General features: G+C 37.7%; 1 protein-coding gene across 6 annotated transcripts in view; it reads left to right on the top strand.

Annotated features, from left to right (window-relative positions):
* The window catches only part of ALG13 (ALG13 UDP-N-acetylglucosaminyltransferase subunit), an 82,081-nt gene that overhangs the window by 47,397 nt on the left and 20,480 nt on the right, over positions 1–14,204 (top strand). For 5 of the 6 annotated variants that reach the window (XM_023203037.2, XM_023203028.2, XM_023203029.1 and 2 more), the window contains 5 exons: positions 260–380; positions 2,840–2,872; positions 2,970–3,025; positions 7,495–7,566; positions 9,118–9,283. In XM_023203037.2, coding sequence (XP_023058805.1) covers positions 260–380; positions 2,840–2,872; positions 2,970–3,025; positions 7,495–7,566; positions 9,118–9,283 — 448 coding nt within the window. The remainder of the gene's footprint in view (positions 1–259; positions 381–2,839; positions 2,873–2,969; positions 3,026–7,494; positions 7,567–9,117; positions 9,284–14,204) is intronic. The other variant, XM_023203027.1, reaches the window with a different exon arrangement.

Genomic DNA, 14,204 nt, shown 5'->3' with positions numbered 1-14,204 from the left:
TCTCCCAGCTGTTCCTAGAAAAGGGAATAGAGGTAGACTTAATCTTGCCTATAGAGTATGTGTTAATATTTTCTGTTTTCTTGATTGTGACTTCATATTTTTTGTATTCTAAACTGCATGGAAAACAATTACAGAGTTCTTTTACAACAGAAGTTCACATTGTTAGGCTAGTTTTTAAACTGCCTTTTAAAACGTCCCTGTAGCTTTTTTCTCCTGACTATATAGTGAGAATTACAGTATATGTGTCTCTTTGATACAGAATCATGGAGGTCCCTCTACAATGGTTCCTGCTACTTCAGGATACTGTGTTGGAAGGCGGGGACATAGCTCAGGCAAACAGACTTTGAATTTAGAGGAGGGCAATGACCAGAGTGAAAATGGTGAGTCAATTACAGTTAAATATTTTTTAAAAGATTCTTGTGGCATTGGCACATCAGGACGGTGAAGTAGACCAATTTGGTTTTGGGGTCTCTCTCTGTTCCACTAGCTTAGTTTTGAAAGACTTATATAAGTTCTTAATGCTTGCTGGGTTTTTGAATATGTCCTGATATTTCTCAGAAGAATAGACTTCTATTTCAGTAGGCTGCTACATTGTTATAACTTGTTTTCAGCTCTCTGCATAGGTTTTTTTTTTTTTTTTGAGACGGAGTCTCGCTCTGTCGCCTGGGCTGGAGTGCAGTGGCCGGATCTCAGCTCACTGCAAGCTCCGCCTCCCGGGTTTATGCCATTCTCCTGCCTCGCCTCCCGAGTAGCTGGGACTACAGGCGCCCACCACCTCGCCCGGCTAGTTTTTTGTATTTTTCTTTTTTAGTAGAGACGGGGTTTCACCGTGTTAGCCAGGATGGTCTCGATCTCCTGACCTCGTGATCCGCCCATCTCGGCCTCCCAAAGTGCTGGGATTACAGGCTTGAGCAACCGCGCCTGGCCGAGGTCTTTAGTGAGTTTTTTACTTGGTGTCAGATACCAGTATGGAAAACATCTATTCGTTATTAGTAAGGCACTATTACACTATACAATATACAACTATACAGCTATACAACTATAATATACAACTATACAAATACACAACTATATAGTTGTCCTCATCATTTGCATATGTTAGGCTTTTTGTGTGACTGGCTATTATTTTTTAAGACTGCTAAGAAGTAACTTCTTTGCCCAAATAAGTCTATTTGATCTATGAACATTACTCTTTATTGAACCCTGTGTGATATCCACTCTACTAAGTCATTATATTCATAATGTAGTCCTTCATGTGTTCTTCTGAGGAATGTGCTGTCCCTATTTTACATATGAGGAAATTGAGATTCAGAGGGTAAATGACATAGCCACAGTCATATCCTTGGTAAATGGCAGAGATATAATTTTTTATAACTGTTTTATTGAGATATAATTTACATATCATACAATTAAACTATTTAAAGAATACAATTCAGTGGGTTTTTTATTTAGAGTTGCATACCATCAGCACAATTAATATTAGGACATTTTTTATCACCACAGTAGTGAAATCCTGTGCCCATTAGGAGCCATTCCCCATTTGCCCCAACCCCCAGCTCTTGGCAGCCATCAGCCTGTTTTCTGTCTCTATGGATTTGCCTCTGCTGGACATTTTATATAATTGGAATCATATACACACACATACCCTTAATAGTTTTTATATTGACTCCTACCATGGAATATGTTTATTTTTACCTTGTTCCTTTTCAAAGATACTGTAAATGCCTATTGAAACAATTGTGGAGCATTGAATGGCTTAAGGAGGTGTCAGGCATTCCCAATGACTTGACTTATGAATAAGTTTCTTATTTTCTTGTGGTACTCTTTTTTTCTGTTAGTATAGAAAAAAATAGATATTTTTAGGAATTTAATGAGTGAAAAAATGTAGTACAAGAATGATCCGTGAAAACTTTGTACATGTGTGCATGCATGCGCTTAAGGACATTTACTGTCTGCTCTCTTATTTAGAAGACCCTTTTGTCTTTTAGCTCTATGGGTGGTGTGGCGTATTTGAAATAACCAAATCTTTGCTCCCACCTTAAATCTGGAGGAGTTTCATGCATGTGTGTTTGATAAGTGGTGTGTTTAATAATCAAATTTAGTTTAGAACTGCTGGGTTATATTTGGTGGAAAACCATCTGATTGAATATTGACTTTCTCTGAATTTCAGTGGTACAGAACTCTTAAAAGTAGTTCAGTCTACTGAGCCATCCTTTGAGGACACACTGATTTTACATGTATTACTTACATGAAACAGATTGAAAAACAGATGAGGCATAACATATTCCCTTAATGTCCACCTAAGGAAACAGTGGATTATACTCATACTTTATAGTCACCATTGAGTATTTAGTATATGTAAAGCACTCTGCTAAGTTACTTTTACTTCCATTAACTATCCTCAAAAGGCCTATGAGCTAGGTACTGTTATTCCATTTTACAGTGAAGAATTGAGGCACAGAGATTAAATAACTTGCCTAAAGTAGTGTAGTTAATCAGAATTCAAATCTAGGCAGTCCTCATTTCAGAGCCTATGTGCTTAATCACCACACTGTAGCCTCACTGGAAAAATTGGACACAACTGAGTTTTCACCTCTGCCTGACCTCGAAGAGCTAAGTGGATTTTTGGAGGAGAAATTTGTACAGCGTACAGCTAATCTCTGGCTTCAATATCTGTTGACTAGTGTGAAAGCTTGTGTCACTTTCCAGGATGTATGCATTTTAGTTTTGAACATATAACCATAAAACTGGTGGAAAAAGCAAGTGCTGGCCATTTGGCTCTGCTGAGCTAAAAAGACCTATATAAACACATTTCTTCTGTCTTGTCTTTTTTCCCCAGGGGGATATCATGAAGAATATCTTTATCGTGCAGGTCAGTAAGATCTAGAAGTGATCTGGCATTCATCATTGTTTATAGAATTTCAAGCTATAAAATAATGCTCATTTTTTACTTTGGCTATATTCTCTAGAGCCAGACTATGAAACTTCAGGTGTTTATAGCACAACTGCATCTACAGCAAACTTGGTAGGTATTTAATAATAGCAAAGAGTTATAGCTCCTACTATGTACTGGGGCACTGTTAAGAGCTATACATATAAATGTATTTAAGTCAGAACAACCCTGTGAGGCTTAGTATCATTCTCATTTTGAAGATGAAGAAATTGAGACAGAAATTAACTCGTTTTCTAGAACTAATATATTTAGAGATATTCTAGAGATATTCTAACATAGGCAGTAATGATCTTTTAGAAGGTTTTATTTTTTTATTATAATGGATCATACATCTCAATATAACAAAAATTTGCTTCTCCTTTATGCTACATGTCTAGTAGAGGTCTATAGAAGGGCTTGCTCAAGTACTCAGTCTGATAGAAATTCATCCACGATTGCCAAGGCAGGAAATAAAATTTGGTAACTGGTGCACTGGCTCTTACAGCTTCCACCAGAGGTGATACATGTCACTTTCTTTTCCATTTCACTGACCAGAGCAGGTCCCACTGAAGAGTCTAACTTCTTTGTGCCTGGAAGGCAAAAAGAAACATTTTAACAGCACTGTATCATTCAACTTGCCTTCCCTCTCATAGGCAGAATACTTGTTTCTACGTCAAAGGAGGCATCCTAAAAGGTCCCATTCAGTGTAATCAAACTCAAAGCCTAGGATTTCTGAGCTATGTGTATACTTGTTATATTGGGTCCAGATGTAGCTTCTTGTGATCTTGAGACCTAAAACCAAAAATATGGAGGTTTTTTATTTTCCCCCCTCCCTCCCCAGTTTACAGTGCTGAAGCAGGGACTGAAATTTCTATTCAGAAAGGGAGAAAATGGGGAATAAAAAAACAGTTACTGGCCTGTAGCAATTCTGAGACCTTCATGGGCAGACGTTGTAAGGGCCCCCAATGTACTCATGGGACTCTTCCCTGGAGGAACTCTTGTTTGTTTATTTTCTGGGGCTCTTGGTTACTCCCAAGGCCCATCCTTCCTGGCAATATTTGGAGTAGGCATTGGAGAATAATCCTTCCTTGGCAACAGAGCAGCTTTCTAAGCTTGCTACTTATAGAAGATTGGAGGTGCAAGGGTGGTTTTATCTCAGTTGAATGGTTTTAGTTCTGACTCGTGATTTCTTTGGCTTTATTAATTTATTCCGCTTCTGTTTGATTTCTTTTGGTTTCATGTACCAATAGCCAAACTGCAATTCTTTTCTATATATATACTACTAAGATTTGCTATAATTCTTTGTGGTTTTATCCTTATTTCTCTCTATTTGATTGCAAGTGGCTTGAGTTCATCAGGCATTGATGGAAGAGCCATGACTTTTGGACATTTTTCTACAAGCCATTTTGTTGAAGTGCAAGGATTTACTAGGTGTTACAACCTTAGTTGAACTCTAACTTTGAGACATCTTAATGCACTCCGGTTTTAACCAAAGAGTTGATTCTTGCTGCGAGGTCAAGTTTTCATTGTTTGTCGTCATTGAAACCATTCATCAATACTACGTTTTATAGTTTAGGGTTGAAACAGTTATTCCTTCAACCCTGTGAGTCCCTGTATTCAAGGAATCTATTCCCTTTCATTCCTGCCTGCAAACTACTAATTCTGTCCTACACACACCTGTCTTAAAATAACTTGCTTTAAACCATACCAACAGTAATCAAAGCACAATACTAACATCCAGTCTTCTAAATTGCTTACCCTGAGAGCTGCATGTTCATAATCTCCTTCTTAATTAGGATTTTGTTATTGCTGTACCCTACTTCTAGTTACCAATTTCTGTTTTAGTCAAGCTAGGTTATGCTGCAGTAACAACCCCCAAAGTCTCAGTGACTTAACTCAGGAAAAGTTGTTCATGCTAATGTTATATAGTTCAATGCGAGTTGGCAGCAGGCTGCCAGACTGTGACTGTTCTTCATAGTCACTCAGGGACCCAGGCTGATGGGCACATGCTATCATGATCATCGCAGCAGGGCAAAAGGTACAGAAATTGAACAGTCTCATAACGGTTCTGTTCATATTTTATTGACCAAGTAACATGGTCATTCTTGACTTTGGATGGAGCTGGGAAGGGCAATCCTACCGTCTATTCAGGAGAACTGGAATATTTATGAAGAACTTGAATAACTACCTTAAATTCTCTAATTATGACTAATCTTAACTGTGGCAGCTTCGTGTACTAATTTTTTGTTTTTACTGTTTAGACAGTATACCTTAGGAAGGAGAAGAAAACTCTGATACGTAATTCTCTGTTTTTTCTCCTTCCCTTACTTTGCTCCTTCCAGAGAAAGTTTTTCCCCCATTTCCTGCCACCATTACTATTCTCATCATGTGCTTTTGATATCACCTTTTGAAGTAGCCATCCAAGTGAAAAGGCAAGTAAGAATCTTACCTTGAGGGATGACAATACTTTTTTTTCTGTTCCTTCAGTTTCACTTGTCACATGTTCCTTTTTGTTCTGAATTTAAACAACTCCAGTGGCTTTCAATCTCTTCATATGTTCCAAGCCCCCGCCCCCATCACCAAATCCATAGCAAATTTCTGTTGTTGCTAAAATAAAGGATAAATGTCTTCAGAATTATCAGCATACATTTAAAAAAAACTCATTTTTAATTTTTAATTTCAGTAGGTTTTTTGGAGAACAGGTGGTGGTTGGTTACAATGAATAAATTCTTTAGTGGTGAATTCTGAGATTTCAGTGCACCCATCACTTGAGGAGTGTACCACTGTACCCAGTGTATAGTCTTTCATCCCTCATCCACTTCCCACCATTTCCCCCAAGTCCCCAAAGTCCATTGTATCATTCTTATGCCTTTGTGTCCTCATAGCTTACCTTCCACTTATGAGTGAGAACATAGAGTGTTTGGTTTTCCACTCCTGAGTTACTTCACTTAGAATAATGGTCTTTAATTCCATTTAGTTGGTTCAAATGCGATTATTTTGTTTCTTTGTATGGCTAAGTAGTATTCCGTGGTATATATACACCACATTTTCTTTATTCACTTGTTGATTGACGGACATTTGGGCTGGTTCCATATTCTTGCAATTGCAAATTGTGCTGCTATAAACATATATGTACTAGTATCTTTTTTGTGTAATGACTTATTTTCCTCTGGGTACATACCCAGGAGGGGGATTGCTGGATCAAATGGTAGTTCTGCTTTTAGTTCTTTAAGGAATCTCTACACTGTTTTCCATAGTGGAAAATAGTGTACACAGTTGTGCTAGTTTACATTCCCACCAACAGTATAAAAACGTTCCCTTTTCACCACATCCATGCCAACATCTATTTTTTGGTATTTTTTATTATGGCCATTCTTGCAGGAGTGAGGCGGTATTGCATGATGGTTCTTATTTGCATTTCCCTGATAATTAGTGATGTTGAGCATTTTTCATATGTTTGTTGACCATTTGTGTATCTTCTTTTGAGAATGGTCTATGTCCTTAGCTCACTTTTTGATGGGATTGTGTTTTTCTTGCTGATTTGAGTTTCTTGTAGATTCTTGATATTAGTCCTTTGTCAAATGTATAGATTGCTAGATCGCGAAGATTTTCTGCCACTCTGTGGGTTGTCTGCCTGTTTACTCTGCTGGTTATTTCTTTTTGCTGTACAGAAGCTTTTTTGCTTAATTAAGTCCCATCTATTTATCTTTGTTTTTGTCCAACGCAGGGCTCTTTGAATAAAGATTTCCAGGCACAGCCTTCTAAGAACTCATGAACATTTATTTATACTTCTTATTTCCATGTCTAACACTCAAATAAATGTTTCTGTAGAAGCATTTGGTGTTCACTTGGGAACTTCTGAGCCAGGGGAAATGCTTGCTTTTTGGCAGGGGCTTTGGCTGTACTTGAACACAGACTTTGGAATTGTCCATGTTAAGTGGGGCTCACCTTTTCACAGTAAGGTACCTCTCATTGTTTCCTGTGATTTCCTTTCCCTGTTCTGTGCTCTTACTAATGTAACCAATCTCTGCTGCTAGAGTTCTTGCTGCCATGCCAGTCTTATCATGCATGAGTCCAGGCCATTCAAAATCATTTTTACTTTTAGAAAGACAGGGTCTTAAGCCCGAGGAGAATGATATTTTAATCTTACAGTATCTGTTAAATCCCACTTAGATAAAATGCAGCTGAATAACCAGTTTACCCTTGTACCAAGCTACATATTCAGATAGAATGCCTTTTTTTTTTTTTTAAGCAAAACTATTGTTGGTCCTATGGTACTTGAAGCTTTTAAGGCGAAGATCACTGAAAAGGTGTTTAGATTTCAATTATCAGTTACATTTTAGTATCTACATCAGGACTTGAGTTAGATGTGTTGAGGATTTCCGTAGATATGTAACAAAACAGTCACCTACATCACATTTTAGAGTGACAACTTTTGGAGCTTTGTCTTAGGAGTCACTTCCAAATTTGAATTATTTCAGGACTGAACACTTTCATATAGTTGAAGCAAAGTTATTGATGTGGTTTTTTTTAATGTAACTATATTTTTGTATTCATTAAAGTCTCTTCAGGACAGAAAATCATGTTCTATGTCTCCTCAGGACACAGTTACCTCGTACAACTACCCCCAGAAGGTAATCTCATAGTGTTATTAAGCAGTTACAATGGCCTGAACAGAGAAAAATGAATTTTCTCTTTCCATTTACCTTCATCATACTTCAAAGCAACTGCTTTCGTTCCTTTAGGTATTATTGTACCTTCCAGTGTCTGACACAGTGATTAGTAAATTAATTCAACAAATTATTGAGTATCTACTGTGTTCCAGACACTGTTCTATGTGCTGACTTTAGATTACTCATAGTTTACTGTGAACCTCTTTTATATAAAGAGTGAGTTAATCTAAATTACCTGTCAATTCTGTCTCATTAACTGAAACTTAGTTTTAAAGCTTTCCTGTAGAATGGAGAGTCAGCATTATAAAAAGGTAGCTGAAACCATAGGAGTAAACAAGATCATCCTGGGCAAAGGAAGAGGTTGAGAAGGGTATCTGGAACAGAGCCCATGAATTATCAAATTTTAGAAAATGGGCAGAGAAGGAACATCCAAGGAGGGAGGAAAAGCATGAGAGAGGAATGTTATGGAAGCCCTAAGAAGAGAATGTTTCAAGGAGCAGCCAGGTGTCAGTTGCTGCCAAGAGGTCAAGCAACATAAGGCTTAACAAAAGTCTATTAAGATTTGTTGCCATAGAGACCACTGGTGACTTTGAATACAGTTTCAGAGAACCAGTGTGGGTAGCAGCCACACTGCGATTGGGTGGTAAGAAAATGGAGACTCCCAGTGAGGACAGTATGTTCAAGAAGCTTCTGTTACCATTTATTGAATATCTTTCTGTGCACAGCCCTGTACTGGGTGCTGTGGAAAAATAGTTTATTCTCTTAAGGAGCTGTGGCCTAAGCAGAAAAAAAAAATACAGTCTTACAATATTATAAAAAATGCAAGGCACCTTTTCTCTTTAAAAAAGAAAAAAGTGTAGGCCAGATGCAGTGGCTCATGCCTGTAATCCCAGCACTTTGGGATGCTAAGGCGGGCAGATTGCTGGAGCCCAGGGGTTAAACACCAGCCTTAACAACATGACAAAACCATCTCTACTAAAAATATAAAAAATAAGCTGGGCATGGTGGTGCGTGACTGTAGTCCTAAGCTACTCGGGAGGCTGAGGTGGGAGAATCACCTGAGCCTGGAAAGTTGAGGCTACAGTGAATGAAATCATGCCACTGCACTCCAGCCTGGGCGATGGGAGTGAGACACTGTCTCAAAATATATATATATATATTACAAATCTTTGGAATAATATGCAGGAAGCCCAGAGGTTAACTGAGGAGCAGGCAACTAGGCAGATGGAGGACAGGGCTTGGAGGGAAACTTTTTTTTTGTATACGATTTAATACTTGATTTTCAAATCATATTAGTGTATTACCTTTTTAGGAATAAATGAATTAAAAAAATCAAAGCTCTCAAGTGACCTAAGATCTTCTGAAAGAAATAACCTTCCTATATAAGGTTTATATAAAGATTGATTTTCAGTGTTTTAGTTGTCTAATTACTGTTTTCTGAAGTTTAGGATCAGATAATCTACTGTTTGAGAAACCAGACTTAGAGTTTTGAACTTTCTTCCACACTTACAGGTGATGGGAAATATTGCAGCAGTCGCAGCTTCTTGTGCCAATAATGTTCCAGCTCCAGTCTTATCTAACGGTGCAGCAGCTAATCAAGCTGTTAGTACCACTTCAGTTTCCTCACAGAATGCTATACAGCCTCTATTTGTATCTCCACCTACACACGGCAGGCCAGGTAGGTTATTAGCGGATGCTTACTTTGGAAGCCTCTTTTCCTATTCATGAACATGCACATCTAGCTATTCTGGTTATTAGATACCATTACTTTAATTTCCAGAATTGAATTTATTTAACCTACTTAATAAATTATGTTCTGCCATTGAACATAATCTCAAATCCATGAGATCTGAGAGTCAGGGATTCAAGTTTATTGCACATTTCGTGCAGGTAAGATTTTATACCTTTCATTTTGCTACCTGTTGAATTAGGGGACTTGTACTAGTTTCTCAAACCTTGAGTTAAGTTTTATCATATAAGAGTTAAGATGATGTTTCTCACCTTATAGCAAACTTTTCAGGAATTTATTCTATAAAATATGTTCCTTTGTAATGAATAATTGTCCTGTAAATATCACAATAAAAGATACAGGCTCTGGAATTTAAAAGATCTGGGTTAGAATCATGGTTTTACAACTTATTGTATAATTTTGTACAAATTATTGAAGCTTTTTATCTGTGACTTGGTGGTACTGATAGTACCAATTCATGAAGTGGTTGTGGATTTTCAGTGAGTTAATAAAATTTTAAGTTATCAGCAGACTTTTAGGAAGGTGGTGGCAACAACAGCATTAGCTTTTCTGAGTCTCAGCATAAAAATGGAAATAGTGAAGTCAAAACCCATGACACCTACAAAAAACTAGGTGAAGAGGTATCCCCATGAACCCCAGGATTTAAGAAGGTAGGGACAAACCACCAGTCACAAGACTTGCATGCTATCAGGGTCTGTGAGGGAGCAGACCTCTTCTTACATAGAAGCATTGAGGATGTTGTCTTATGTACCTGAGAATTCCAGTGAATAAGAAGTTACTGAAAAGTGGGGCCGACAATTTGGAAGCAGCAGCCAAAACTGGGAAGGGATTTGGTCTCTCTAATACTAGACGAGTGCATACGGCACATAGTAGAAGAACTTAAAGGGCTTAAAACAATTTAACCTCTAACTCTTCAAAATTGACCTGCCAGAGCTCCCTTTTAGGATAGTATTCCTCACTGGGAAGAAACTGCTAAGAATGGAATCTGAATCGATCAGGATAGAGAAAAGAGCAGGTCAGGGAAAAGAACAAAAGAAAAAGATTAAGGTCAAATGCTACACAAATATATCAAGGAATAAAAAGCAGAATGTCCCTACAGACAATGAAAACATGTTAGAAGTGAACCACTAAACAGAACTAAACAAACTAAAACTGTGACAAACTATTTCAAAATGAGCTAAAGATTTTAATAATACAAAACATTAAGGAATAACGTAAATCAGAATTAGAAAAAATTACCCGAGGTAATAGAACTCAGGAAAGAATTATAAATGGGAGAAGGTCGTTTTAGTAATGGAGACTAAACTGTAATGAGCTTGAGCAAATTCAGGTTGAGTATTCTTTATTCAAAATGCTTGGGACCAGAAGTGTTTTGGACTTAGGATTTTTTTAGATTTTGGAATATTTGCATTATACTTGTTGAGCATCCCTAATCTGAATTTCCAAAATTCTCCAATGAGCATTTCCTTTGAGCACTATGTAGGCACTCAAAAAGTTTTGGAATTTGGAGCAGTTTGAATTTCAGATTTTCAAATTAGGGATACCCACACTGTATGTACAGCAGATAATGCTTTAAGAGAAATGAGTGCTGTAGGCTTTTTTTTTTTCGAGACGGGGTATTGCCCTGTCACCAAGGGTAGAGTGCAGTGGCATGATCATGGCTCACTGCAGCCTGGATCTTCAGGGTTCAAGCAGTCCTGCTGCCTCAGCCCCCTAGTACCTGGGACTGTAGGCACACTCCACCAAACTCGGCTAATTACTGTGTTTTTGTAGAGACGGAGTCTTGCCATGTTGCCCAAGCTGGTCTTGAACTCCTAGGCTTAAGTGATCCACTCACCTCAACCTCCCAAAGTGCTGGGATTATAGGCATGAGCCACCACACCCGACCATAAACTTTTTTTTTTTTTTTAAATTAAAGATGTAAGAAGAGGGAAATCTAAAATCGAAAGAAAATGAAGATAAAGATTTAAAAGCGACATATTTGAAGTTAGGCAAACGAGATCAAACACGGATAGAAGTCCCTGAAAAAGAAAACCAAAGTAAAGGAACAAAATATACTTAAAAGCTATAATTTAGAAAACTTTGCTTAAGTTTTGTATTAGGTTGTTTTCACACTGCTATAAAGAAATGCCTAAGACTGGGTAACACATAAAGGAAAGAGGTTTAATTGACTCACAGTTCTGCATGGCTGAGGAGGCCTCAGGAAACTTGCCATCATGGCGAAAAGCGAAGGGAAAGCAGACACCTTCTTCACAAGGCGCCGAGAGGGAGAGAGAGAGCAGGAGAAACTGCCATTTATAAAACTATCAGATCTCATGAGAATTTACTCACTATCACAAGAACATCATAGGGGAAACCGCTCCCATGATCCAGTCACCTCCCACCAGGCCTCTACCTTAACACCTGGGGATTACAACTCAGTTTACAATTCAAGATGAGATTTGAGTGGGGACACAGAGTCAAACCATAAGTTTAAAAAGTTTTAAAAGTACGTACTTGAAACAGCACCCTGAATACCTGAGAATATTGACCCAGAGTGACGGACAGCAGAATGTTCTAATAAAATTGTTAGACTTAAAAAGTCCTGAGTATCTAAGAGTTTATGGCATATAAGAGAAATACAATGATAATCATCAAACTTTGACAGCATTGTTTTATGCTAGAAGAAAGTGGAATAACATTTAAGATACCCAAGGAAAGAATATGTGAACCAACAATTTTGTGTCCATTCAAACTGATTTTCAAGCACAAAGGGCAACATGTGAGAACCCAACATTATTATTCCCATGAACCCTTCCTGATGAATCTGTGAGAGCTGTGCTGTCAAGCAGGGTAATCACTAGCCATGTGTGGAAACTAAGTTAATTTCAGTTAAATAAAGTAAATCTGTTGTTCCTCAGTTGCATCAGCCACATACCAAGTGCTAAAAGCCACATGTGGCTAGTAGCTACTGTATTGGACAGCAGAGATACAGAATATTTTTACCATCACAAAAAGTTGTATTGGACAACAGTGTACTAGAGAATGAACTTTGAGTTTTAGGTTACCAGAGTTTTAGGCTACCAGAACAATTAGAGACATTGTTCTGTTATTCTGTACCAGAACAATTAGAGGCAGAACAATTAAAGACATTAGAGACATAAGACGTGATGATAAGTATTAAATACATAGTTAACCATAGAAGTAAGACACGTGAGGGCTGAGAAGTTGAGACTGTACTGTGTAATAGCCTTATGTTTGGAGGGTATAGATGTAGTTATTTTTTTAAATGATAGAATTGAGAGACTATGGGCAAAGCATTTTTTCATGCTCTCAGTCACATCAGATTCTTTAATGTAGATACTCAGAAAGCTATTCTGACACTGTGTAATGTGGGCTAAAGCAAATGAGTAATTATGGGATATTCAAATTTTATCCCCTGTGTCCTAATGACCCAGGATTCTTAGTGTGGGAAAAAAGGTAATGCAGATGTTATAGAGACTAATTAAAAGCTTTTATAGTCTTGAATTTGAATTAGAAGTATCAGTATGAATTTGAGATATTTTATCTTTTAATATATGTAAATGTTTCCTCGCTCTGTCCACTGAAAGGCCTGAAAACAATAAGTATTCCTAGCACCTAGTTTGTGGTCTTAAAATTACATTTATTACTTTTAAAATAAACTGGGCTCTGTGGAGAAATGGCTGACTCCAGGTCTGGGCAGGAAATGTTCAAGATGACCCTGGAACATCCTGTCATACCAGATAGCAAGGAACATATCAGAGTACAGGCATCATGTCAAAAGGACTCAGAAACCATCACAAAGAGACATTCCCACTGGCCAAAGATGGAACAATTTGAGCCTCAATGATCATTGCAATAGATTGGAATATACCAAGTATGTTGAATATAAAAGTTCTTAGTGATATTTTAAAAATTGCTTACTTTAAGAGGATGACAGGAAGTCAATAAATTTTCTTGAAAACTGGAGCATGAAATAATCAAGCATTTATTCTGCCTTCCTTATATGAACTATACCACTGAATAAACAAATAGATGAGGGTAAGTATCTTTTTGTAATAGTATTCTAACTAATCAATTAAAAAGTGACAATAATTTTGCAGTCCGTATTAAATGGATGAACATTAAACATCAGTAGCTACTAAGATTGCAAAGTCAGTCAAACATTAGCTATAGATGTCCCAGAAGAATCAGTCCTGAGTCTGATTTGGTCTCCTGGATCTAGCTGCCTATTGACAGGAAATACAGAATAATATGTTGGATTGCAGCATGAGTATGTAATCTGCAAAATCCAGACTATGCGAAGTTTGTCAGATCAAAGGGCCCAGGTTCTTTAAAGCAGAACTTGTCAGGAAATGGATGGAGGAAGGACCAATAGATTAATACAGTCAAGAAATATCCAATTTTTTTAATGGACAAAACTAAAAAACTGTTCAAGGATGCACATTTGAGTGACAAAACTCTGAAAAGACCCCACGGAAGTAATTACTATTAAAGTCAAAACAACGGTTGGTTATGATAGGAGGGAAAAGTATTTCTAGACATGGGTAGTATCCACATTAAAATAACTCATTAAGCAACATATTTGATTTGTTTGCTATATCTGTTTTATTTATAAAAAGATAAAGTGGGCCGGGTGCAGTGGCTCACGCCTGTAATCCCAGCACTTTGGGAGGCCGAGATGGGCGGATCACAAGGTCAGGAGATCGAGACCATCCTGGCTAACACTGTGAAACCCTGTCTCTACTAAAAATACAAAAAATTAGCCGGGCGCAGTGGTGGACACCTGTAGCACCAGCTACATGGGAGGCTGAGGCAGGAGAATGGCGTGAACCCGGGGGGCGGAGCT

Source organism: Piliocolobus tephrosceles, chromosome 12 (assembly GCF_002776525.5).
Source record: "Piliocolobus tephrosceles isolate RC106 chromosome 12, ASM277652v3, whole genome shotgun sequence".
Classification (NCBI taxonomy): Eukaryota; Metazoa; Chordata; class Mammalia; order Primates; family Cercopithecidae; genus Piliocolobus; species Piliocolobus tephrosceles.
The sequence above is the reverse complement of the archived record's forward strand: the minus strand, read 5'-3'. Positions and strand labels throughout refer to the sequence as shown.